Consider the following 27,930-nt stretch of genomic DNA (forward strand, 5'->3'; position numbering starts at 1 on the left):
TTTCAAGAAGAAGACGGAGCCACAAACTTCTTCAACTGCGCTCACCGTCTCTCAGCTAAATACCTAGAGATAACTGGCGTATGTAGACGTGTTTTTAAAATTACTTTATTCATACATTAACCGTAATTCACATTTAAATCGAGCTTTTAATGGAAATCAATGGATAACGGCGTTTAACAGCTGTCAGTTTAACAGTTTGTAATAACAGAATGATGCTGAAAACGTAACCCGGACTTGAATATCGAGAGAAAAAATACGGTTTTTACTATTTCTGCTTGGTTTGCGTTGACCCACCACTTTATTAAACATCTTTTGTCACTTTTAACATCACCGGAAATCAATTCGAGTATGTTTTCTTATCAAAGGAAGCTTGACCAGTTGTTTCCGGTTACTATGTGAGGCGGTGATAAGCGAACCAGGTGGGCGGAGCTTTAACGGAACAGCTGCCTGATGATTCTCGGCGGAGTAACGGTAGAACAGAGGCAGATACCGGGCAGAGAGGAGCGCGATGGAAGCCTTGACGGTCTCGCTGTGGCTGACATGGGGTAAGTTTATACTTTACATTAAATAATTTATAATGCCACATTGTTCTCAGGAATTTTCCTGGAGGATTACATTAAAGCGCCCATGACAGGACAGCACAGTTTAGTAACTGTTGTGTGTTGTGTGTAGTTTGTCTCGTGCAGAGCTCTGGGATGCTCTCTCACGTGGACAGGTATGAGGTGGTCAGACCTCAGAGAGTTTCAGGGAGACAGAGGAGAAGTCTGGAGGAGCCACAGGTGAGTACACCTCACCTGTCTCACTGGGAAATACCACACTTTTTAGTTTGATGTTTGCATTTATCAGCACATACTTTTTATTTAGGTTTGTTGAAAGACAAAGAGTATGAAGAGCTTTTAGAATATATGAAGTAAATTTTAATATAAAGAAGCTTGAAGAAGTAAAGCTGAAAAAAGGCATATGCTACTTACCTGCTTAACTATTTTGCTTTCCCTTAAACAACAAAATCAGAATTGAATGTTAATTGTCACTAGTTGTACAGAGTGTAGTAGGCCTAATACTGTCTGACAATGCTAACTAACATTATCATTGACCCATAAAGGACATCTCATAATAGAGTAAATGCTTTAATAATTTAGCCTTTTCTTTGGGGAAAAAAGCACTTTTAAGGCACAACATAAATGATAATGATCATATTATTTTGTTTATGTTAGACACTTAAACAGGGTTCAACAGATAGCCCACTTGAAAAGTCTTAAATATGAGTTTTTAAACATAAGGCCATAAAAGTATTGAAAAGTTTTTTACTTGTGAGAGGTCATAAATTTATAGAAGGCACTTTGACTAATACATTTCTTTATACAAGCTTAATTTTGGCTAAATTTATTCAGTTTTAATTTTTTTTTGCATTGTTAAAAATCAGCTTAGAAAACCTGATTGTGTTATGATGAATATCACTATTCTCTACTGTATGTTGATTAAATAGAGGCATTAAATATGCCGAAACCCATCAAGTCTGGGCAATTATAACCAAAAAATCTCTCATTGCCATTTCATGCACAGTGAATTAAATCAGCAAATTCAGCCCTGGCCCGGTGTACTGATATTTTGCATGCCTTTAATTTTTAACTTTTGCTGCAAAAAGTGGTCTCAATAGTTCTCAGTTTGGTTCTAAAAGTGTCCTAAAAAGCAGTTAATTGGATTTTTAAAGTGTGTAGTCACCCTGTTAAAAACAGATGGTTCCAAAGTGCTTTGACAAAAAAAAGCAAAAGTCTGATCTCAGGAAAGTAACTTGATAGGGATCAGTATTTAGGCCAAATATATAGTAGAACACAAAGTCAAATAGTGGAAAGACCAAAATATGAAAGCAGTAACAAGAATTAATGTGTATGTAGGATAAAAAGTAGAAAAAATAGCAGAGAAAATAAAGCAATTATTAATAGAAAAATAACTCTAGGATCAGAATAATCATTTGTGGGCATCATATCACAGGAGATGCAAACAAAAAACGGATAAATCACATGTATCACAAATTTCTAGATAAATTGAGACAACAAAGGAAGGCAATAGCAGAACAGCAAAAGATAAAATATTACAAAAATATTACAAATGATAAGTAAATAAAAGGAAATGTAAATTAAAAGTCATTTGATGAAATAAAAAATATGTATGCATTCAAGAGAAAGTCAGTTTAAATAAATTTTAATTTAGGGGTTTGGGTACTTGGTGGTAGGAAAGGACAATGAATGTTAATGTAAGAAATAATTCACTGCACTGATTATGACCCTACTGTGACTTTATTGTGAGTCACTTTGTTCCTGCAACCAGCCGGCGCCTCCTGGACTGTTTAACCTTAAGGAGTGTTTAGGTGACTATTTGATATCCGGGTAACTGTGACACAGTTTCTATTTTCCGGGCTATTTTTAGTCTTTTAATAACCTAAATACTGGCATAGATTAACTTCTCAGCAGTGTTAGAAGTTAGCCGAGTTTCCCTTTAGAGTGAAATGTAATCAAACATTAATGTACTTGTTGCTACATGGGCAATGCAATGGTACATTGATTGATTTACTGATTGAACAGTTTTATTTTGAACATGCGAGATAAGGAAAAGCAAAATGATCTATCTTACACCCACAGAGAGACATAAAAAATGCATCTACAAAAAAAATGAAGAGAAAAAAACCCTTAATGAATCAGATTACATTTAAAAAAGAATGGAACATATATCCTCTTTTAAATGAATTATTAGACATAGTAAATCAAAACAATTTCTTTGTAATAAAAAGTTAAACACTATTTTTTTCTTTCACACTTGGTTTAATATGTCTCAGGAATTACCAGTCATTTCTGTTTTAGAACAAGATATAGATTATTAAAGTTTTTCTCTTAACCAAGCTATACATAAAAACACCTTGATAAAAAATCTCTCAGATATATTAATTCTATTCAAAACCATGAAAATGCAATGGATATGTTTTACTTTATTAAATTTATATCACAAACGTAATGATTATTTACAACATACAAGCATTATGGATGCCGTTATTCAAAAAAGAAAAAAGGAAACAAAACCTGAAGGTCTGCAAAGAAAGAACAGATCCCAAACTAAATAAATAAACATCTGGAGATATTCAAACTCATCTTTCCTCATTCCTCTTCCTTGTAAAAATTATATCTTTGAGCTACTTTTTGATCTAGTTTATATATAAAGGTTATATTAATACTGGAACAATTAAATAACAAAATAACTTAAAAAAAACTACTCAACAATGCTCTGAGAGGGTGCAACGTTTTTATTTAGCTGCTAAAGATCATACAGTTTTGATGAAATTAAAGACTTGAATGCAGTATTTTTCTGTAGTAAAGGTTTTACATTGCTGTTGTTTTACTACGTTTACTATAAAGTGGTTTACAGCTGTGATTCTCAACTGGTGGGTCGGGACCCAAAAGTGGCTTGTGAAGCCATTTTTTAAATGGGTCATGAAAATTTTGCCAATATGTGTTTAAAAAAAATCTATGATGTGCTTTTATTTTGAAGGACATGTCTTGATCTATTTGTTCCATCACATCTTTTGTTCCTTCTCAAGGACCCATTTTTAATCAAAAATGTTTGTTTGTGACTGAAAATGTGAGAAATCTGGGTCACAGTTTGTCATCAAGGAGGTGATGATGGTCCTGACACTACAGCAGATGAGAACCACAGCTTTAAAGTAACTGATCTTTAATGATATGTAATTGCCTTTGAGTAATGGAAACCTTCTTTACAACAGCTGTATCCTGATACGGTTCAGTACCAGCTGGCCATTGAAGGGAAGAACCACACAATTCATCTGGAAAAAAACTGGTATACATTATCAAATACACATTTTTATTTTCATTAAGAACACCAGTATAAGTATTTAAGCATCAGGATAAAACTTTTTGCTTTTCCTTCCTGTATGTTACAGGAATCTTATCGGGAAAGACTACACTGAGACACATTATTCAGAAGATGGAGAACGTGTGACGACATCTCCAAATGAGGTGAGATTTTTCTTTGATTTACATCTAGAGTATTCAAATGTAATACAGTAATCACCCAGCTGAGCCTGACATGAATTCATTGCCAGCTTCCATGTATGTCTGTATGTATGCCTACATAGTACAGTTGTCCTCTTTTGGTAATGGTAGGAATCTTTTCTTTTGTATGTTTTAAGAGAGTTTTTTTTCCCAGATAGGGCATGTATTAATATGACTAAATCAGATTGAAGGAGGGTCTGTTTGCTGAATCACTCATGGACCCTGTAATTACAGCGAGCAGGCCTGGTTATCAGTTCCTCATTCCACCTTATCAGTGAGGAGTTTTAGTGACTCAAACATGATAGAGATCTGACATTCCTCTCATGTTATTCATACTTGCATTGAGATCATAAACAAAGGAACTCTTTGTTTACTGAAGAAGAATGTAAAGTAAAAAAACTACCTTCATTTTCATTAAATACCCATCTCTTCTTCTGCAGGAGCACTGCTTCTATCACGGCCACATTAAAGGCATGAAAGACTCTTCAGTCAGTGTGGGGATTTGTTCAGGAATCAGGTAAGAAAAGAAGAAAACCTGTTATTTTCCATCCACATTATCTGCAGTGAAAGTTCCTGTAATGCTTGTGAAAGTTGTTTCGTCATGATGAGGTTGTTAATCGTTTTGTACTTTTGATTGTTGCTGCATTTCCGTTTCCTTTTTTGAGTGATGGAAAATTTATTTTAACCTTTTTTAACCTTCCTACTTATAACTTACTTTCAGAGTTGCTTTCTTTATTTGGATTTACCACCCAATCTCCAGAAAAGTTGAGACGTTTTGTAATCTGAGAATAAAAACTGACTACAATAAATTGCAAATCCCTTTCAACCTTTTTTCAACTGAATAAGGCACAAGACAAGATACATACAAACGCACGCACGTTCTGAATCAAATGCCTGCAACATGTTTCAAAAAAGTTGGGACAGGAAAAGACTGTAGAAGTTGCAGAAATACCCAAAATCACTACAGGTTATTTGGTTACAGGTGATAGTATTGTGATTGGGTAGAAAAGGAGCACTCCTGAAAGGCTCTGTTATTTACTGTCAACAGAGACTGCAATGATAAGTAGTCACAGTTTATGAACAACAATCCTCAATGTGCAGTTGCAAGGAATTTAGAGATTTCACCATCTGCAGTCCTCAATATTATGAGAAGATTCTGAGAATCTGGAGAAAACTCTGCATGAAGGGGCAAGGCTAAAAAAACAAGATTGAATGCCTGTGCCATGGATATTACAACGTGGGCTCAAGAACACTTCAGAAAACCACTGTTGGTTGATTAAGTCTGTCAGTTTTAATGAAGGCCGTGCAAAGAGAAAACCATTTATCAACAGCATCCAGAAGCACTGCAGATTCCCTGGTCCTGAGCCCATCTGATTGAATGAAATGAACAGCTCCCTACTTCGACTAAACATTTTGAATAGAGTATCAATGATCATAGTGCTGTTAGTGTTTCTTATTGTTATCAGCATTTTTTACCGAGCATTAGGCCTGATATCTGTTTGTTTTTCCAAATAAACATCCACATATACTATATTGATTCAAATCAGTGTTTCTCAAGTTGTGGTTCTGTTATAAACGTTGATGTCTTACCCTATATCTCATTTGTATATTAATATATAAATCCCAGCCCTAACAGGCTCCACATTTAAAGCTGTCAGAACATTTTGCTGTTTATATCATTTTTATGGAGCTGACTGGTCTCAGAGCTTCTAAAACAGTGATAGTCAATGTGTGGCTCTTAAACCACATGTGGCTCTTTTGTGATGATTTGTGTTTCTTTTATGTTTTATTTGAAAAATGATTCCCCCAGGAAACCTTAGAAAAGGGAAACTCTGACCTCAGAAATTAATCACATTAATCAGTTTGTTTCCCAGACTTATACAGAGGGTTTAAATTGTCAAACTTAATTGTCCCATTTATCCCATTTTGCCCTCACCTCTCACCCAATGACAGCTGGGATAGGCTACAGACCCCTGCAACCGCGAATGGGATAAGCGGTATAGAAAATGGATGGAAATGAATGGATGGATCCCATTTTTGCCCTTTTTCACCATTTTATGCCACTTTTCACCCAGTTAATCTATCTTTGCCATTAAATGCTAGAATGTTTGTCTTAATCATTTGTATTCTATATTCCTTTACATCTTCCTGCCCAGGGACCACAGATGAGAATAAGCTTTATAGCTAACTTTGGCTTGACAGTTTTGTTTTGCATGGCCTCTGTCAAATAAACTAATAAATAAATAAATAAATAAATAAATACCACTTTTTTCCTACTTCTTGCCCATTTTTGCTACTTCTTTTTGACACTTTTTCCCCATTTTTGCCTTTTTTCCCCATTTTTTTTTTTGCCACTTTTGGCCCATTTAGGCTACCTATTGCCATTAAGTACCCCTTTTTTTCAGATTTTTGCCACTTATGACACTTTTTTCCCATTTTTGCCCCTCTTTACCATTTTTTCACCACTTTTCGCCCATTTAATCTACCTTTTTTTTTATTAAATATCGCTTGTTTCCTCTTTTATGCCCATTTTTACGACTTCTTTTAGCTTCTTTTATCCAATTTTTGCCCCTTTTCACAATTTTTTTGCCCATTTATGCTCCCTTTTGCCATTAAATACCACTTTTTACTATTTTTTGCCCTATTTTGCCACTCTTGACCACTTTTTGCCCATTTGAGTGACTTTTCTCTCTTTTTTTGCCACGTTTTTGCCACTTTTGAACCTTTTTTTGCCACCTTTGACTTATTGCTACTTCAAGCCATTTTTGCCACTTTTAGATTGTGGCTTTTGCAAAGGTATTTTTGAACAATTTGGCTCTTTGGTTGAGCAGGGTTGAGTAACACTGCTCTAAAATAAGCCATGTGCCTTTTTGTTTCCTGCAGTGGTTTTGTGCAGGCTCAGCAGCAGGTTTACTTGATCGAACCTCTGGGACGCTCTGACGATGGAGATCATGCAGTCTACAGACGGGAGCACCTGAAGATCAGCGGCACCGTTGGCTGTGGCTCCTCCGACAACGCCAGCACCACCACAGTCTATGACCACGAGCAGAACCTGAGCCCCGCAGCCCTCTTCAGGTCCAGATCATGGGTAGGAGACTTATTAAACCAACTGTAACTGGGTAGTGACTGAAACTCTGGAGTTTAAAATGATGCTAAACAGTAACACTGTAACATCAGACCGGTACAAACATCTTTACTAGACAAACATTGGATTTTGTTGTATAGAAACAGCCTCAAGCACATCTAAACAAGCTGGACATCTTTGACCGCACTCTGAACGTCTGACATCTGAGGACATGCATGCCGTGATCGAGGATGGATAATTAACTCAGTAGAACATCAGCAGTCACAGTCAGCATGCAGCACACAGCTAAAACTCATTTTCTCACATGAAGTTCCTGCACACTGTGTTCTCATCTCTAACAAAGATATCATGCCAACATGTACTCTTTTTACTTTTCACTGCTAGTTCAATGAGTAACAATTTCAGTAAGATCAGCTGCTGCCCCAGTTTCACTTCTTACTTGGTGAAATAAAATGTCAGACTTTGTAACGTCACGACACACCACATTTTTAACATCCTCTTTATGCTATAATAGCTCTCCCTGGATGTTTCACTGCAGGCCAGTGTGTCAAATCTCTATTTATCATGGTTTCATTGTTTATGTGATGGAACCTCTTGTCCTGTTGCGCCTAATTTGCAGATTTTTGCCAACAAAGATCGATTTTTCCAGATAATGCACAACATAACAAAATAAATGACTTGCACATGGCAGAATTTGAACCACATTGCCTCCGGTCGTTGATGAACCAAATATTTTTTGGATATGCAGCATGCATTTAAAAAAAAAAAAAAAAAGCTAAAATGAATTTAGGAAGTGCTGTACATGCAAAGTAGAGAACAAAGTAATGGAAAGCACGGGTCTAAGTGGCAAATTGACGTTTGTTAAAGGGGAAAAGTTCATGTGTGAGGAAATGAAATGGCAAAACCAGAGAGAAGCAAAGATAAATCGGCACTGGTTTGGCTGAGCTGGTAGAGCAGACGTCCTTACTTTAGAGTTTACAGTCTGCAGTGCCCTGGTCAGGAGTTTGAATCCAGATCCTGTCCTATCAAAATAAAGCTGAAAAAATAATCTGTCAAAAGAAAAACTCAAAGAGAAATGTATGAGATCTAAGTATTTTAATCAGCTTTATTCATGTGTGAGGGATTCAAGATGAGACTCAGCTTGAGACAAGTTCTCTAAACATGATTATTTCTGATTGAGTTTACTGAATTTGAGATTGGAAATTAGATTTAATACATACTGAATTATTATTAATATTCCTGTTCTGGTTCCTGTTGCCACTTCCTCTTTCTTTTTTTAGAGTTTTGGTAATTTTTCACATGCAAGTGTAGAATATTGCATTCAAATACTGAAACTACAGTTGTCAAGATACCAGAATATGACTTTTGCAGAGGTGGAAAAGTACCAGATTGCTGTACTCAAGTACAAGTACATTTACTTTGATTAGAATTTGATTAGAATCTTACTTGCTGACTGATGTGAGCCTGTAGTCAACCAAAGAAAAACTTCTTAGGCTGAAATTACTTCCACACACTGGGAAAAAAGGGGGAAGAATCTTAGACTGTAGAAAGAACTGGACAAACCCTGTGTGACGTCAGCCAGCTGCTTACAACAGGCGGATTCAAACAGCTCTTGAAGCCAATCCACAGCAGCTTCCATTTTGAAATCGCAGTCTCAACCAAACTTTGGATCAACCTAACGGCCCACCCACTAAGCTTGACTTCCTGTCAGCTAGCTAGCTAGCATTCTGGTTGACAGAAACATAGCCTCTGCTTGTCGAGCTATCTGTCAAATGAGACGTGCCAATCAGTGTGCAGTGAGGTTTTTCCTAAATATAATCAAAACCATTGTGGTACAAAAAATTCACCCCCCGTACAGTGAGAGGACGTGAAGACATTAGCTAAAGAGACATGTTTGGTTTTTTGAATCAGGCTGTAAACCAGTTTATTTCTGAAAACCAACTTTCCAACAGGTGAGCAGACGGGACTTCTGGTTTTCCTGCAGTCTGGCTATCTTTTCTTAGGTACATGGGGGGGGTTGGGAAACACTGTTGTAGATGAACCTAAAAATTAACAGGACAAGCTTTTTACAGCATAATTTATTTAACCTCATTGTTAAATCTATGGAAGTTTGAAGTTTTTTATTTTATTATTGTGTCATACATACAATCATATGCCCAGCCCCCATGGGCTTACATGACACCAAGAATCCAGACAAAACCAGGATCAGAGTAAATGGTAGTTCTCTCATCATTATAGAACAGAAAAGAAGATGGAGACAAACAAAGAATTAGTTAATTAAATAAAGCATCTTGTCTTCTTTTCCAGGCTTTTGAGACAAAAGTAGCAAGCTTAAACACACCAAACTTAAACAGCCATTTCAGTTTTTGCTCATCAGACAACTGCAGAATTTCAGGATTTTGACAAATACTTCTCTTAGATCATCATATTTGGTACAATGCAAAATAAAATGGGACTCACTTTCTATTTCTCCTGACAACTGACTCAGAGAGGACCAGCGTACATCTGTTTGTATTTATAGGTCTTTTTGTATTGTATTATGTATTTCTCTGATCACAGCACAACAACTGTTTAGAGTTACACACAGAATAACTTAAGATGATTGCTTTTGTACAGTCTTGTGACAAATAAGATGACCCACTTGTTCCCCCAGTTTTGTTGTAATTTATAAACATAACTGCCAGACAACATGCAACCGTGATTGTCAAGATTTTGGTCAGACAAGAGCTCATCAACTATCTACTTGACCAGCCAACTGGAGGGTGTCAACTCCAGAATGGTGAATAACCAATTAGCAGGGTAGAGGCTGTGACAGAGGGAAGGGCTGAAACATCCATAGTGAACAGGAAAGAGTGCATCTTCAGCAGAAATCAAACAAAATCTGCTCCTTCCTGCATGTTTGTGTGGAGGTGTCGTCGTGTTTCTGAATTGTTTAGAGCACAACGGCTATGAAACAATCTCTCTTTCTCTGCTTGCGGTGGGTTTGGGTTGAAAATGAGACTGTTTATGTGTCTTGTTCCTCACGGCTTTGGTACTTTTCGGTACAACTGAGTGTAAAAATAATGGATACAGTCAAAGCATGTTGTATCAAAAAATATTAAAACTTCTGAAACCGTAGCAGATAAAGTCTGCTGTTTGTGAAATAGCGGGTCTTTTTATTACAACTGCAGAGACGAAAGTCAAGTTACAAACAGCTGAGTTTAGAGCTTAAGTTGACAGTTGTCCAGAATTTATAATTTTGTGCCATCTTTTGTTGACTTAAATGAAAATATTTGAATGAATGTTAAATCTCCTTTTCTGTTTTTCTCTTTAGAAATCAAAACCGATCTCAGGTCCACAGAGGTTTGTTGAGCTGTTTGTTGTGGTGGACAACACTGAGGTAAAATAAATCTCATTCTGATTAATTTACAGCAGCCAGTTCTGTTCCTACAGCAGTTAAGTCTAATTGCCTCTTCTCATTCTCCAGTATAAACGATACGGCAGCGAGACAAAATCCCGTATCCTTGGAGTGGTCAATCACATTGATAAGGTATTTCTTCCCCTCTTTGAGCTCATGCTCTGGTTGTTTTTAGCCTCCGATGCATTCCCTCTGAATGTTTCCCCCTCTTCCTGCAGTTGTATCGGACTCTTAACATCCGCATCATGCTGGTGGGTTTGGAGATTTGGACGGACAGAGACTACATTGATGTAGACTTTAATTCTGAGACAGCTCTGGATAATTTCCTCATCTGGCGTCAGTCTGATCTGCTGCGGAGGACGAAGCACGACAACGCTCAATTTGTGACGTAAGTCTCAGCTATCTTTGTACATGCTCATCTTGATGATAGTTCCAGATTCATCAGACTTTTTGTCTTTACAGGGGCAAAGATTTTGAAGGAGACACAGTAGGACTTGCAAATAAGTTTGCCATGTGCACTGGAAACTCTGGTGGAGTCAACCAAGTAGGTGTCGCTTGCTTTGTTTGGGTATTTTGTGATTTTGTCCACTGAATTTGAAGCACTAAGTCTGCCCTTTTCTGCCAGGATCATCACGATAACCCGATAGGACTCGCCTCCACCATCGCTCATGAGATGGGACATAACTTTGGCTTGTCTCATGATGCTGCTGGTTGTGTGTGTGGTCCAAATTACGGCTCTGGGAACTGTGTGATGGCAGACAAGCTCAGGTAAGAATGTTAAAACCCTAAAACAAGCGCCTTTCTATCAAAATAATAGTTAGATGTTTAGATAGCCACACACTTTTAACAATGGACTTTTTATGCTGAAGGAAAAAGGTGTTTATTAACTTTTTGGTCCTCTTTAGGACAGGAAGCCTGGCATTCCCTGAGTTTTTTAGCAGCTGTAGTGTGGAGCAGCTCGCTGAGTTTATGGAGCGAGCTCAGCCCAGCTGTCTGACCAAACCCAGCTCTGTGAGGACCATTGCTGTGGGCCCTCGCTGTGGAAACGCTCTGCTGGACCCGGGGGAGGAGTGTGACTGTGGCACTGTGGAGGTAAAACCTTCAGCTGAGGATTAACGGCCTAAATTAGTCATTTTGTGGACCATGGAAAGTTTAAATATATCCTTTGGTGAAGAAAAATGCCACCCCTGACTGGTGTGGTTTCCTGTGAGAGAGTTTACAGCTAATAAAAGCGAAGATTCGGGTTATTCAGCGTAAGTTTGGCCTTTAAAGTTAAAATAGTTCTCCTCTGTGCTCATGTGTTATCAGAGCACACTGTTCTTGGCAGAGGTGCTGCTTGTGTGAGGAGTTTTGGCTGAGATTTCATCTCTGTAATGTTCAAGGTTTAGATACATATAAAACATGACTCAACTGAGCAAGAATGTTTTCTCTTCAAGGAATGCAAGAACCCGTGTTGTGATGCATCAACGTGCCGTCTTACTGAAGGATCCCAGTGTGCACATGGACAATGCTGTGACAACTGCCAGGTAACATTACCCAAATTCCTTCAATGTAGCTTTCAATAAGGTTTCTTTAGCTGAAACACATAGTAAAATCATGTTTTCTAATGCCGATTTAATGCATCGGTTAACTTCTCTGTGAGGCTGCATGGAAGAACTTTGAGATTGATATTCATGTCTGCATGCTATTGTGATCAAATTCAGTACATTTGCAGAATTGCAAAATGTTGAATTACTATTATAGTCTGAATAAACTGGACTTCTAAGATGCATGTAAATGTGGGTCAAGTTTTAAAGTCAGACTGACACAGCTAGATCATGTGGTTGGACATCGACTTACATTTGCATGGACACATCTCAATCAGACCCAAACTTGACTAAACACTCTGACATGCTTGCTTGCATCCATAAAATCCAGAGGAGGAGAAACAACAGGGTGAAGGGAAGTACAGTGGTAGATAATGACGCCCAGTGACTTTGACCCTTGACCTATGATCCCCCAAAAAACGAAATTCATCCTTGAGTCAGAGTGAACCTTTGTACAACGTTTGAAGAAAATCTCTCAAAGCAATCTTAAGATAATGTGATCATAAAGGATCTTTCACTTTTGACTAAGTTGAAGGAAAACCCTCAAAGCATTCTTGAGATATTGGATTCACAATCAGTGGATGCCCATAAGCCCCATGACCTTGACCTTTGACCTATGACTTCCAAAATCCAAGCAATCCATCTTTGAGAGACAGTGAATGTATCGGCAAAGTTTGAAGAAAATCCTTCAAAGGATTCCTGAAATATTATGTTCGTAAGCAAGGTCATGACCCAGGTCTCATGACTTGGACCTTTGAGCTATGACCCACAAATCTTGTAAGTCCTTAAAACATTGCAGGTATTTGCAGGATGAACATGAGGCCCAGTAGTCTTGATATTTGACCAAGGACATCATAAACTGAATTATTTCATCATTCAGTCATAGTGGGCATTTGTGTAAGTTTGAAGGGAATCCCGAATATCATTCTGGAATTACAGCATTCAGAAAAATTGCATGGACAAATAGACACGCTGAATTTAATGTTTCAAGGCCTCCACCATTGCTAGCACGGAGGCAAAAAAATCATAGTGAGTAACAAGAGAAAGTCTGAAGCTTTGACCTGTGACATCAAATTAGAATCAGCTCATCCAGGGTATCCGCGGGGTCTTGAAAAGTATTAAAAGGTGATAAATCAATTTTGAGAAAATTAAGACCCTTAAAAAGTTTTCAAAAGTCTTATCACGACTTTATAAAGTCTTAAATTTTTAAAGTATTTTTTCTGAATTAGCTGTCCAAGAGTTTGAGTCCCAGAAACATCATAAAAGCGTGTGAATTTATTTATTTTTATTAAAAAACAAAGATGAACAGGTACATAAAAAACTAGGCTATTGTGGGTGCGTTCGTAAATTGTCTCTGAGAGCGCCACAGCAAGCTGTATCACTGATGTAAATGGTTACAGCTTGAAGTGGTGGTGAGGTATTAAAAAATATTGAGAAGGTCTTGAAAAAGTCTTAAAAAGGTATTAAAATTAACTTCAAGATTCCTGCATATACCCTGTCATCCTTAAGCCATGGTAGGCATTTGTGCAAAGCTTGAAGAAAAGCCTTCAAAGCAGTCCAGAGCTATTCCCGGTACAAGCAAAGGATGAACATGAGGCCCAGTAACCTTAGCCTTTGATATATGACCTCCAGATTCACATCAATACATCAAAAAGATACTGTGGACATCTGTGTAAAGTTTCAAGTAAATCCCTAGAATTTGTTTTAGGATATTGTGCTCCAAGATCAGCCTGGAAAGCAAGGGATAAACATGAGTCCCAATGACCTTGGCCTTTGACCTATGACCTCCAAAATCAAACAAAGTCATCCTTAAGTCATAAAGGACATTTGTTCAAAGTTTCAGGAAAATCCTTTAATGCTCTCAAAAACATATTTTGCTCACAAGACTTGCCATGAAAGCAAGGAATGAACATGAGACCAAGTGACCTGGGCCTATGACCTTTGACCTCCAAAATCTAATTAATTATGCCTTAAGTCATAGTACGTCTATGTGCTAAGTTTGAAGAAAACTTTTAAAAGATTTCTTGAGATGTTGTGCTTAAGAGAATGGCCTTAAAAGCAGAAGAAGAACATGAGGCCCAATAGCCTTGGACTTTACCTATGACCTCCAATTCCAACTAATTCATCTTTAAGTCATAGTTAACAATTGAGCAATGTTTTAAGAAAGTCTCACTTAGTATTTACAAGATATTGTGTTTACAAATGCAAGATGAACAGTAGGCACACTGACCTTTGACCTATGGCATTCAGATTTTACTCCAAGTGTTCCTTTATCATGTTAACAAGAATAGATGGACGGACAGACAAACCAAAACAGAATGACTCTGGCCTCAACTAATGCCTGCATGGAGGCATAAAAATCACGATGGCTAATGAGGAAAAGCCCAAAGTTTCCAAAGATGTCATATCAGATCAGTAGAATGTAAGACCCTTTAAAAGTTGTTTATTTATTTGAGATCCAATCCATGGACTGCTTGTCTGTCACAAATGTGCCAGCAACACAGGAGAAAAAAGCTCAAGAAAGGGTTAAAAAAGCCAACTCAGCTCAAGTGTCAGTGGACTGAGCGCAGGCTACATAAAAGCTTTATCATACAGACACACCCTGCTGCTGGCTAATCACTGAGGGCATTAAAATAGCTCCAAGAGAAGGTTACTCTTCAGTCCATGGTCAGACAGCAGCACTTCAATAATAACAGGAAACAGAGGGTGATATGCTGCTGCTCCCATGTAACTCACCACATCCTTCCTTTGAAGACAATTTCAAAGAGGTGGCACAAGGCATGCAACACCACAGACATACACAAGATAATTACAAAAACACTGTTGAACCAGCTTCTGTTTTTGCTTTAATCCGTACTAAATCATCTTAAATCTGCTCCAATCCACAGTTCTCAGCGTCTGGAAGTGTGTGCAGAAACTCGGCCGGTTTCTGCGACCTGCCTGAGTACTGCACCGGAGTGTCGGAGGATTGTCCTGAAGACAGCTTTGAGATGAACGGCAAACCGTGCAACTACCAGACTCAGAGCTACTGCTACAACGGCCAGTGTCCAACATACGAGCAGCACTGTTGGAGGCTGTTTGGACAAGGTACACTTGTGTTTAAAGTCAAAACAAGGGTTTCAGTGTTTTCATTTAATACACAGCTTTAGACATCCAGATATACAGCAGCTCTAGTGATTTCTGTGCATTTCATTGTCACGTGGTGGAAATAGCGCCTTCTGAGCAAGATTGTTACAGTGATTGTGGAAATTTGTACCCAGTGGAGTACACAGGACTTGTTGAATAGCTCTCTCAGAAAATATCCATGTGTACAAAGACGTATATCTAAATCAGAGTCTTGTTTACCATGTCCAAGTTTGAGCTCACAACATGACAACATCATATTATGTAACTCCAACTCTTGAGATCCACAAAGATCATAAAATCCTCGACAGGAGACAATGCTGGCAAAGCCGACATCTCCTGAAAACATGTTTGACTTCACGCCTAGAGCAGACAGACAACGCCGAATTTAGTTATGCAAGGATTAGACTGCCTGGAGCTACGGCCTTAGCATCTAATATGAACTCTGCAGGGTATGAAATATGAGCTTTTTTAAGTCAGCAAAACAGAAACTGGATGTGCAGACTTCAGGACACTAAGATACGCTGTTTTAAGGAGGCTGTGGATGTTGACATGTAAGTCAAAACAGACAAATAATGTCCAAAGTCTTAAGCAAGCCAGGACTGATCTCTTTCACACAAGGTTAAAGTTTGATTGTCAATTCATCCTCAATCTCTAGGTGTGAGGAGGAACAGAATTATTATAGTCAGGACCAGTGTGCTAAGATGACATCAAGTAAAAAAAATACCTTCTGTGTGACAATTAAAAACAATCTAAGGCAAAAGAGCAACAAAACTTGGTTCTATTGTTTTTAGGGGACTTGATGTCCGTGTCCTGCCTGCATCCCAATGAGGTCCACAATGCCTTAGTTGTGTAGTATCACAGGATGACTGCACTCTGGTTGTTCTCTGACTTGCCTTAGATGCATGGCATCACATGACATCTAGTTTTGTTGTATTTAGTTGTTGATGAATTATTATCTCAATCATATTTTTGGTTAGATTCTATAATTGTTGTGGATTTTGCTGATGTTGTCAGGTGTCATTTGTTCTGTCTTATTTGGATTTGTTGCTTTGTTCGTCTGTTTGCTTCTACACGTCAAAGCAGTTTGTAAACCCATGTTTTTAAAAGTGCTATATAAACAAAAGTTGTTATTATTATTATTATTATTATTATTACTATTATAAAACACTAAAGCGGGGGTCATCAACTCCATTCACGAGGAAACTTGTGTTCTTACAGAAGCCCTGGGAGGGCATGCATAATTTTATTTTACTTCATTTCCTATGAAACATGTACATTTTGGTTGTTTTTTAAAGAATATTACAAATTAAAGTAGTGTTATCGCAGGGAAAAATGAGTTGAGATTTTGAGAAAACTAAAATGTACTCACTGTATCACAGGGAAAATGAGTAAAATAAGATTTATGTGTGTCCACTTAAGGCTTCTGTACATCAGACCTTTCCCTGATTTTTTTTCTCTTACACATATTCATCACCTACTGGAAACTTCTCTGTAGCCCACTGTTTTAGAGGCTAACCATGAACCATGAATTCCCCAGGAGCCAGAGTCGGACCTGATTTGTGTTTTGACCTGAACAAACGAGGGGAAGAAGGAGCCAACTGTGGAAAGAACAAATCAGGCTTCATCTCCTGTGCTAGACAGTATGTATCTGTATCTTAGACACTGCGCTGCTTTATTTTCTACTCAGCATTAATCACAGAATGACCCTGAAAGAGCCCGGGGGGGTGTATCCACAAAGCAATGTAAATTTTGGCAGCTATTTTAAATTGATTCTTGCTTACTCTCTAATTTTGCTTCATGGTTATACCCCCCACAGAATGAACCAGTGCCAGTTTAGAAAAGCTGCAGACTTTTAAAACTTCCATTAAATGTTGTTTTTTATTCTAGTTTTTATGTTTGTGCAGCATTTGTGCTCTCAGAAGTCTCAACGGGTGTTCCATCAGTTTGTTAATGTTTCTTTCTTGCAGGAATCTGAAGTGTGGATCGATATTCTGTGTCGAAGGAGGAGAGTCCATCACAGGTAAAAGAGCATCCTACAACACCTTGTTTGGAATCGAATGTAAAGTAGCAGTGGATGACGACAAGACCAGAAACATGGACATGGTGCCAAAAGGGACCAGATGTGGACCAAATAAGGTAAAACATTCAGAGAGGAGAAACATTACGGGAAGTTTAGTGGTTTTCGTTGGATGCTTCACTAGAAATCAAACATTTGTGTGCAGGTTTGCTTTGACAACAGATGTGTGGACGTATCCGTTTATGGGAAGCGGGAGGAGTGTGCAAAGAAATGCAACAACAACGGGGTAAAAGAGCTGTAAATGTGCAAACACAAAGCTGTTTTTATTTGAATTCTTCTGGACTAAAAGAGCCTGCTTCTTCTCTCTGTCTGTAGGTGTGTAATCACAAGAATGAGTGCAGCTGTAACCCCGGCTGGGCTCCACCATACTGTGACGTCCTGTATGCCGATCTACCTCAAGGTACAGGACTCTTTTCCTGTTTATGGATTTAAAGTAAGCAGTTATGAGCAGGTTTGCCACTGAAGGTCAGCTCTTAGTGAGCGGCTCAGACAAAAGCAGGTCACAGCTGCTGCTTGAATCATTCTTCCAGTAAGAAACAGGAGTGATTCATTATGACTGATCTCCAAATTTGTGTCAGCACTGACCTCATTAGGTGTTACTGATATATCTTAAAAGTGATCAGACTTTAAGGAGATTTTCCTCTCACTTCACACTAAAGTTGGACTGCAGTGGATGTCCACTTAAGAGTTTAAAACATTGTAAAAACTCAGATTATACAGCAGTTTTGCAGAAGTTCAACAGAAATAGCCAAATAATTGTGCAACTAATTGAAGAAACAACTCAGATAAAATAAGGAAGAGGATATTAAATCACAGATCTAGCCAAATGGTGAAATTCCCCAGAACAAGGAGCCTTTTCTCATCAGAATAAATTGAATCATCTGTGAAATCTGAGTGTTTTGCAAGCTGATGGCTTGTGTTTTACCAAAATGGTAATGAAATTTAACCAACAGCCTTTTCCGCATATTATATGACATCCTCCCACCCCCTTTTTTTTTTTTTTTTTTTTTTTTTTTTTTGCCTGAGTTGACCTCTTTAGGGCATCTAGAGTGTTTTTATTTTTCAGTCAAATAGTCCTACTCTTTCCTAAAATTGTGACCCAATTTTTTTTCTTTAAATTTCAACCAATCATGTTAATTGAATGAAAAAAATGTGCGGTTTAGATATGAGATGTCACTAATCATGGAAAAAAAACAAAACAAAAAAAAAAAACAAGAAAAACATTTATCATGATGAGAGAAAAAAGCTGTTGATAGTGCTGCAACTGATCCAAGAATGCTTTCTGAGTAGCTTGCAGTGCAAACCAGGAAGACTACTATTAACAGCTTTTCCCCCGTAGTGTTATTATAGCAGCTATTTTGGATTTAGTGTTAGTCTACATCTATGGATAGATGGATGTATGGATGCAAAATGATGGATGGATGTATTTATGCACTGTAAAATAAAATTAGTTGAGCTTCTTGCAAACTCATCGCCTCAAAAATAACAAGTAAACTACACTTGACTTTTGTGAGTTAAACAAACATGTTTAGTTTTAGTGTGCAGTACTTGTTCTTAATGAACCATTAAGTATTCACTACTAGTTTAAAATCTATTATTTTAATTGCTCAAAACTGAGATTCAAATGTTAATTTGTTTGCAGGACTTAGGCTAAATCATCTACTTTGAGTGTGCTATACATAATATTTTTAGTGCACCGTAAACACCGATAAGTCCACAGCGTTCAAAATATCATAGGTGACTGCTTATATTAATATGACAAATCGTGCTCACTGAAAAGTTTTAGTTATCATTTCACCTAAGGTAAACTAACTTGTGCCATCATTTGCAACAATGGCTGTTAGTGACCCACTGAACCAGTAGTTTCAGTAATGTCAGTGTGCCATCCAACATTCATTTACATTAACATTGCCCCCCATAGGTGAGACCTCTGTAATTGAGACACCAACTTCACTCATGGTGCACAAAGGTTTAGCGCCCAAAGGCATTCTGGGAAAACTTTGCAGATTTGTCACAACTCAAATAATTTAGGTTATAAAAAAAATACTTAAATTGTTTGATTACTGTTCACTTAAAAATAAAATGAGTTCTATCAGCTCATAGAAATAGATTTGAAATAGCTGTTTTGGATTTTTAAGTTAACACAACTCCATTTTAACCACCTTTTATTTAATTTGTTTAAACCAAGTAAACCAAAGTAAATTGCTGTTATGACCAAGAAGTACAGGTAACTTGTTTATAATATGTATGTAGAACAGGTTACAAAAAACTGAGTTAATTCAACTCAGTGTTTCTGAGTAAAATTGATGTCTACAGTGTGGATGGATGGATGGATGCAAAATGATGGATGGAATGATGGATGTGAAATACTAAATGCTGGAGAGATGAATGTATAAATAAATGAGTCAATTTATGATGGATGGATGAATGGATAGATGGATGCAAAATCATGAATAGATGGATGATGGATGGAGCGGTGGTTGGGAAATACTGCATGCTGGAGAGATGAATGCATAAAAAATGAATCAATTTATGTTGGATGGATGGATGGATGATGGATGATGGATGGATTTTGTCTGTCAGATGAGTGACAGCAATTCTTCTTTGCCAAAGTTCAAAGAACACATCAAAGCTTAAGTTAAAAAAGAACATATGAATCCAAAGCACAAAGAAAGTAAAGAAGTTTTGTGTCAACGAATAAAAACAAGCATTGTGTAGAGTCTATTTTATATTGTTCAGGGTGATTATGTCAGAGGGAATGAAGGTTTTTGTAGATGTTTTTCTGGGGGCTGGGGGACTTTGTACTGTCTGGCTGATAGTGGCAACTGGAAGGAATGGTGGAGGGAGTGAGAGGGGTCCTCTCTGATCAGGATGGCTTTCTCTATCACAGAGCAGTTGTACAGTTCAGAAAGGGGCATTTGAGGTAAACTGATAACTTTGCTTGCCTTATTAACGATAAAGGACAGTTTAATTCTCTAAGAAATAACTGTAAAATCTGCTGGTCCTCCAAATGGAAAAAAGGTAGTCAACTAACATTATCAGTATAGTTTTATTCAATGAACTGAATGCTGCTCCATCAGTATGAAACCAAAATGCTGCTTTCTTTTTTTGGTAAATACACTGTAGGGAGTGCTGCTTTGTTGAACGGAGTCCTCAATTCAAAACATGAAGTAAACAGCTGAGGCTGTCGGGGCTGAGCGGTGCTGGGGTCATATTGTTTTTGTTTTGAGAAGAATGTATTTTGTCTTCACAAAATGCATTAATAATATCCTATGATAGGACTTAAATGACGAAATCTATCAATTCAGAGAAAGCACCCCTCTCACAGTCAGCTAATGACCTCCTACATCTTTTACACTGTCTACTAGTTTAAACGGTACTTTTTTCTAAATCAAAAAAGCCACATCTCTTCTCCCTGATGTAAAACATGAGAAGTAAACATGTCTAAAAAGTGCCTGTTGTAATTTTGTTAAAGGAGGAGAGCACTAAAAAAAGGGCTGTGGGGATGTGAGGAGGTTTGATGACATTTTAAGATATCTGCAGGTATTGATGAAGTGAAAGAGGGGAACTCATGCACGAGACCAGCTGTAGCTGATGTTTGGAGGACTTTGCATCTGCTCTACTCCCTTGAGCTAAACTGATAATCCCATTACAAAGCCAAGTAGTGTCGCTCAGTTAAAAGTTGAAGCACCACCATAGTAAACACAGATAAACTCCTGAGAAAGATGAATATCTACTCCAAATTTCTTGGAAATCCATGTATCAGTTGTTGAGAAAAGTGGGCCTGAATTCAATAATTTTCCCCTTAACTGCAGCTAGCATGACTAAAAGCTAGCACAGATATAAATAACATTGCTATAAATGTACATGAATGCAGCCTATTAGAAGTTCTTTTATGTTTAATATTATAGACATAAAGCAGCCTGACATAAAGAGGTCAAAAACAACAGTGTCAGTGTTTAAATAAAGCTGTAACTGTTCGTCTTTGTCTGCAGGCCAGAGTGCGATAATTGCCGGCGTGTGCGCTGTTCTCTCCGTCCTCCTGCTTATCACCATGGTGATCGCAGGTCTGATGTGCTGCAAAAAGGACAACAGGGACAACTACGCCTCTAAAAGGTAGAGTTTTTATCATCCTGTATCTCACTGAAGCTCCATTAATGTCCATCTCTTTAAAATCATGAATCCTCTCTGTTACTACAGGAAAGTACACTCAGCTCCAGGGAAGCTGAATCCAATGTTCCAGGAACCAAGTGTTAAAAACAGACCTCAGATCAGCCTGCCCACCTTCATGGAAACGACAGCAACACAAGTATGCACTCCTCTGATTGTCACCGTGACTCCCTGCAGACCGGCTCCACAGGTACGCACAGAAAACTCCTGTTAGATATTCTTGTAAGGACTGGTTACAGATTTACCAGTGAATTCACTGAAAGGTTGCTCTCTTTTCACAGCCACCAAACAAACCGTCTGCAGCATCGCCGACCTCACAAACAGAGCCGGTAAGCTGTAAAAAAAAAACAAGGTGTAATGTGATCTGAGGCATTATGCAAGCTGAGGATCACATTCAAAGTTGGCGACTGTAGTCTGCTTCTGTAGGGCAAAAGTTAAATTAAATAAACACGGAGAAACTTGTCTAGAATCAGGCATGTGGTGTGCAGAAGACTAGAGAATCAGGTTGATGGTACACCGATAACCCCAAAAAAAAAAGACAAAAAGACACCAAACTGTTGCTGAATTCCCAGACTTTTTTAATAGAACAACCCACGCTCTCTTATTCCAATGGCTTTAATGATTAAAAACATGCATATATACAGAACAGTGCAGAAGTTTCAGGCATGTTTGGGACAAACACTGAGACTGAAGTGAGGCGTAGATGTGGTGAGTAAGCTGTCTGAGGACACTGACAGGCAGGAAGGAGGATTGACACAGCCCCAGTAGTGCTGTGGATGTCCTTGCACATTACCAGGAGCATGGAAAAATAGTCTGCCGAAAAATAACAGTCCACACCTTGAGGGGAGAGTAAGAGGTTGATGTGGTGAGGAAGCATGACCTAGGGCAGTGGTCCCCAACCTTTTTTTCCTTAGCCCTGATAGTTCTGATAGAAAATAAAAGAGGATATCTTAATTTTCAAGAAAAAAACTATACATTTTTACTTTAAAAGTTGTAAATGTACATGGACAAAATCTTAGAATTTTAGGGATTATAAAGTGGAAAAGTAAAAAATCCAACCACTGTTTTCAGTTTGGTTATTTGTTAATTTTTGACTTCACACTGTCATAAATTTAAGATTTTGAAAAACTTGAAATTTTTGAGTTTCTAATGTCAAAATTTTTGGCTTTTTTACCTGGAAATTTTGCATTTTTTTTTCCCATAAATTTTCAAAATGTTGGTTTTCTTGTAAATTTACAACTTTATGATAAAAAACATCTAGATTTTCCCCCCATACATTTGACTTATTTTTCCCTCACATATTAATTATCTTTATTTTCTAATCTTTTAGGTTTGCCATGATACATTGTTGTAAAGTATTTCTAATCATGATTTTTTTTAAAAAAATGCCAATCCCATCCTTGATTCCTACAGTTAAAACAAGTTGATTGAGATTACTGTGCTGAATGGTGGGTTGTGCTAGTTTTAGAGTGGGTCGTGGAGCTTTTAACCCTTTAACTCCTGAGCCTCTGGACACATTCTTTTTTTAACTTTAAATGGCACAGAAAGTGTCTTGTAAGTGCTTTTGCCCATTATTCCAGAGTACTTTAATATCTGGCAGTTGTGTACAATGTACTGCATGTTTAAAAAGTGTTTTTTTTAAACTGTTTAAGTTAAAACTGAGTTTCTGGGCTCTTTTGTTATTTTAACCATAAAAGGCCCAGAAAATGTCCTGTGAGTACATGCTTTTGCCCATTTTTCCACTTTACTTACAACTTTTAATATATGGCAGTTATTTACATATTACTGCATGTTAAGTGTTTTAACAGTTTAAAATGAAGAAACACAAAAAACGGGAACTTCATGCTAGAATCTCAGTGGGAAAAGGGGAAATTACAGAAATAACCACATGCTGGCTGCAAAGCACAGTTTCTTAGCTTTCAGAAACTGTTTGAATTTTTCCGAAAGCACAAACGGTCATGCAATTATGGTCATGTAAAGTGTGCTTCAACAGTGCGTCGTTGACAATGCGCTAGGAGTAAAAGGGTTAATTCCTTTGAAAAACTTTGATGCAAAAAGTTTACAATTCACCGAAACCCTATGGGCTTATTCATGCGTCCTTTCTGTACAAAAACGTGCCTTTTAAAACATACTCCAAAACTTGTCAACATTATTTGTGAAATTTAGTCCATAGCAGAAGTTTGCCTGAAAGTTCTGATGATGTATTTGTCCCCTGCACACCATTCTGTTAAACAGAGGCAGCTTACTTAAGAACCTGCTAACAAAAGTGTCAAAAGTAAAAACATTTTGACAGCCTTTAGTGTGTTTTAATGTGAAAAATTTAACAAAATAACCTTTTCTTTTTTCCCTGCAGACAAAATCTCAACCTCCGTGTAAACCTTTACCACCTCTGAGCCAAACACTGGTGAGTCACACCTTCAGCTTCTTTCTCTGCAGAGGATCAACGCCTGGGCTGGGCTGATGCATTTTATGACATCATGATCAAAGTAGTAAAGTAGTTAAAGTAATCTTTATGATAGATGGGTTGAATTACCTGTGTGGACGTCCACAGAGTCAAATCAAAGGACTTTTTCATAGTTAACCTTCATTTTAGGATAGATATCTTCACTTATTCTTGCAAACACCCAAAGAACACCTCAGTGAAGTAACCAAATTGAAGACTATCTCATCTGTGATGCACTGAAAAAACTCAGAGTGAAAGTTTGTGTAACTGGAGTAGCTGAACAACATCTGTAATGAAGGAGGCTGTCTGAGTGGTGGGCCAGCGGACCAGTCAGAGATCAGTGAAAGCGTCTTTTAAGATGTTCAGTAATCTTTAATGTTCGAAATTTCTAAGAACCTATTGACCAGAACCAGTCACTTTCCCCTGAGTTACATGTGCCGACATGATTAATAGTTTCTCCTCTATGACTACTAGCGCTGAGGCTTTGCATCGTAGGCCGTCTGTTTCAGAGTCCTTTTGTGCTCCTGAAGGTCTTAATCCATGCCCTAAGGACTGCCTTGGTTATACTGGTTCATTCATGTTAAATAGCTGCTTTCTGTCTGCTGTTCTGCTGTAGTAGGAGTTTCCTTCCTGGGAATCATTACAGTCTTATCTTTTGGTGCACTCACACTAGACAGTCTGCACCATGACTGACTCCAAAAGTTCAGTTTGTCTGACTGTTGTGAGTGCTCCTGGGCTGGTCCCGCTTTCCTGGCCCTGGCACAGATTGAAGAGGTGTGCCTCGGCACAGGATGATTGCTCATGCACAGGAAAAACCTCCTTAAGATTAAATACCTGCAACAGGCAGCACATTTAATTAAAACACAGTCATGAACAACAGCACTTTTAATGTACTTTTACAAAGATTTGAAGAGACCAGCTCCCTGAGATGCACATTTTCCTGCATCGTATTCCAGGCTGCAGGAGCAGCGTACCAGAAACTCCTTTAACCCATTTCAAGACAGATTTTGGGACAGATAGTAAAAATAAGTCTTGTGACGGGGTCATAGAGTGAATACTGTTGCTTTTAACACTATCAACATGAATAAAACCACACAAGTATGACAGAAGCCACTTTAGTATGGTCTTAAAAACAAGGATATGCTAATGATTTTGTCTACAAGTGGTCAATAAAGGCCAACCACACGCATAATACAGGAAACGATGATGAGTTAAGGACTTATTATGAACCTCAGAGTACAGTATCTAAAGGTAGTCCTTCATAACAATGGCAGAGTCAGGCCTGCCTATGAAAAGTCCTATGAACGCTCCCTCAAATGTGATTTATTGACACCAACGCATGTCTGTTGGATCAGTGGCATTGGTGGTTGGTTGGTTCAAAAGTTCTCTAGAAAGTTGCAGGCCATGGCATGACTGAAGTCTGACATTGCTTGCCAAATGGTTTAGATCAATTAGCCCATCCACATCATTGAACATCAATGAAATAGGCTGAGTTTCACTGAAGAAACAATAAATAATATGTGTTTAAAATGAAATATAGCACATCACAGTTTACCTTTAAAATGGACTGTGTTGTTGTTGTTGCTGAACTCTAAGGCTCCCTTTTCCCCCATATGGGTGGCTTTGGGCAGAATGTTACAGAGTATCTGAGCAAAAAGTCTCAAAATAAGCCACATAGTGAGTAAAGCTGATGTCATGTTGCCTAATTCTCCATAAAGCTGACTCTATAAGGCCAGATTTCTTGTAAACTCTTCGTGTCATATTACAATGTGATGACGTATCCGTGTTCAAGTCTGGTTAGGGCTGGAGTAATGTGAGTGCTGCAACGAGGGGGACTGGGGAGGGGGATTATCATGCTTCAGCTCTCTAGTGTGAGGGTTTAAGTCCATTTCCAGTCATGGGTTAAATTGCTATCTGTTTTGTTACAATTTAAAACGCCACTTCCTGTTTTGTTCTTGGGTCTAATATTCATCTTCTTTGTGTTTTCAGTCCAAAGCGGCCAAACCGGGCCCTCCTCCTGTCCCTCCAGTCAAACCCAGCCCTCCTCCGGCTGCCAGAACCAAACCGTGCACTCCTCCAATGCCACCACCGAAGCCACAACCTCACAAACCAACATAAAACCCTTCAAACTTTGACCAAAGAAGAAGAGACTCAGGCTGTAGCTGCACATTCAGAGAGAGAGCGTCTCTCTAAGGGATCAAACTCATGTGAGTCACAGCAGCTGCAGAGTTTGGAAAAGTTAACTCTTTGTCTTCAGAGCCTTGAAGATGTGTGTGATCGCAGCTTCACTGACTGAGAATAAGCGTCTTTGATGACCAAAGAATTACTGCTGCAGGGGAAACCCTGCATGAACTGATGCTGCAGTTTCTTTGTTGGTTGTTCTTAAACATTTCCTGTGTGCTTTCTTTGTTTTCTAACCTAAATTTTCTCAATGCACTTTTATACGAATGAGCTAACCAGAGCTCACATGATGTACTGTTTAATTTATTTAATGTAAGTGCAAGGGACTGCACAATAAGTGGAGTAATAATGAAAAAGTGAGGAGTCTACACAGTGTGCTGTTACTCTGCTGTGTTAGAAGTGAACTGTATTTATGGCTGAACACAAAAAAAGATACATGACTATGATAAAAGTCCAAATCCACCGTGAAAGAAACTAATTTGATGTTCAGATAAAAACAAATAGCCCAAACCATCAGGAAGACTGTTTAGATCTCATAGAGTGATAAAAAAACACTGCTGCTGTTGTTGTGAAGATGGTTCTTAAGACAACAAAACAAAGATCTTAATGATTGAGAATTAAGTCTGGCACTAGTGGAGCTTTTGACCGCTTTTGCTGGCCTCCCACTAGACAAGTTTCGGATCCTGACTGATGTGGGAGACTACCAGTTTCAACCATTTTTTAAAATTATTATCCTCTAAAAACACACTGGACAATTCAGCAAGGCAGTGACTGCAGAGCTGCTGTCTGTAGTAATGATTTTACAGTGGTGATTCCACGCCAGATCTCAGAAACTCACAAGATCAAATGTGACTCGAGAAGAAAAACAAACACATCAAAGTCCTGGTGTTATTCTGTTTTACAGTGAAAAAATAAAAATGAGACCAAGAATACAGTGAGACTACTGGCTGAGAAGACAGTAGTTTGTGTTGGCAAGCTTTAGAGTTTGCAACATCCGTGTGATGGCGCTACCTGTTCTGCTCCAGAAGCATTTAAATATCAAACATGATGATATTTACAAGTAATATCACTGAGTAATATTTACGACTAGTTACAGAAAATCAGACCCATAATCAGGCCTAAAATTGTTGAGTGCGTTGGTTCTCAGCTGTCAGGCTGGGACCCAAAATTGGCTTATATAGCCATCAGTAGGTCATGAATATGTGCCTTGAAAAAAATGTACGCTTTTATTTTGAAGGAAATGTCTCGCCTTTCTAATAATATATTTCTTTGCACTGTACTTGAAATCCTGCATTTTGGAGACTTTCCATGTATCCCATGACCCGTTTTTTTTTTTTTACTGTGGTTCAGCTTTAAACATGAAGGATGGTTTCACATTAGGAACCTGAGCCTGGATTCAAGTACGCTTCATCACAAAGTCTAGTTCTATTGATCAGCGTAAAAAGAAGCGGCATACCATACTTGGGCATGGTATGCATTAGATTTGCATACAACCATGCTTCAGAATTGGGTCCTCATCTGTGAGTAGAGTTCCAAAGTCAATAGTCTCTTCAAAAAACTTTGTCTCTGACCATTTTATCCTCTAGGGTGCACGGTAGATATAGAAGCAGAAGGAGGGTCATTGCTGGCATCTTGAAATTAATAAAAACATCCATAGTAGCCTGCAGGATTGCCTCTTCTTCTTGAGCTGCAAACCAACTAAGTGCATACCACACCCTGCTGTGTACCTGTGTAAAAATCCAAGTGTTCTGGGGCATGGAACAGTCTTACTAACAGGAAAGAAGACCAGCAGGGGAGGTTGGGG

General features: G+C 38.2%; 1 protein-coding gene across 1 annotated transcript; it reads left to right on the forward strand.

Moving 5' to 3' along the window:
- adam8b (ADAM metallopeptidase domain 8b) lies at positions 1-27,924 on the forward strand. The gene is made up of 24 exons (XM_041815387.1): positions 1-78; positions 366-545; positions 673-779; positions 3,773-3,846; positions 3,950-4,025; positions 4,502-4,578; positions 6,945-7,149; positions 10,460-10,525; positions 10,613-10,675; positions 10,762-10,931; positions 11,006-11,087; positions 11,169-11,311; positions 11,449-11,635; positions 11,980-12,069; positions 15,018-15,216; positions 16,793-16,895; positions 17,223-17,391; positions 17,478-17,558; positions 17,648-17,732; positions 21,328-21,448; positions 21,533-21,692; positions 21,784-21,831; positions 23,856-23,906; positions 25,935-27,924. The coding sequence occupies exons 2-24, from the start codon at positions 509-511 to the stop codon at positions 26,061-26,063; spliced, it is 2,523 nt and encodes an 840-aa protein (XP_041671321.1). The 5' UTR covers positions 1-78; positions 366-508; the 3' UTR covers positions 26,064-27,924.
- The last annotated feature ends 6 nt before the right edge of the window (positions 27,925-27,930 follow it).

The sequence above is a fragment of the Cheilinus undulatus genome, linkage group 20 (assembly GCF_018320785.1).
Source record: "Cheilinus undulatus linkage group 20, ASM1832078v1, whole genome shotgun sequence".
NCBI lineage: Eukaryota > Metazoa > Chordata > Actinopteri > Labriformes > Labridae > Cheilinus > Cheilinus undulatus.

Coding starts and splice junctions, on each gene's coding strand:
- adam8b (XM_041815387.1), top strand. CDS start 509: ATGGAAGCCTTGACGGTCTCGCTGTGGCTGACATGGG. Junction 11,088..11,168: donor ACTCTGGTGGAGTCAACCAA/GTAGGTGTCGCT, acceptor CTTTTCTGCCAG/GATCATCACGATAACCCGAT. Junction 11,636..11,979: donor GTGACTGTGGCACTGTGGAG/GTAAAACCTTCA, acceptor TTTCTCTTCAAG/GAATGCAAGAACCCGTGTTG.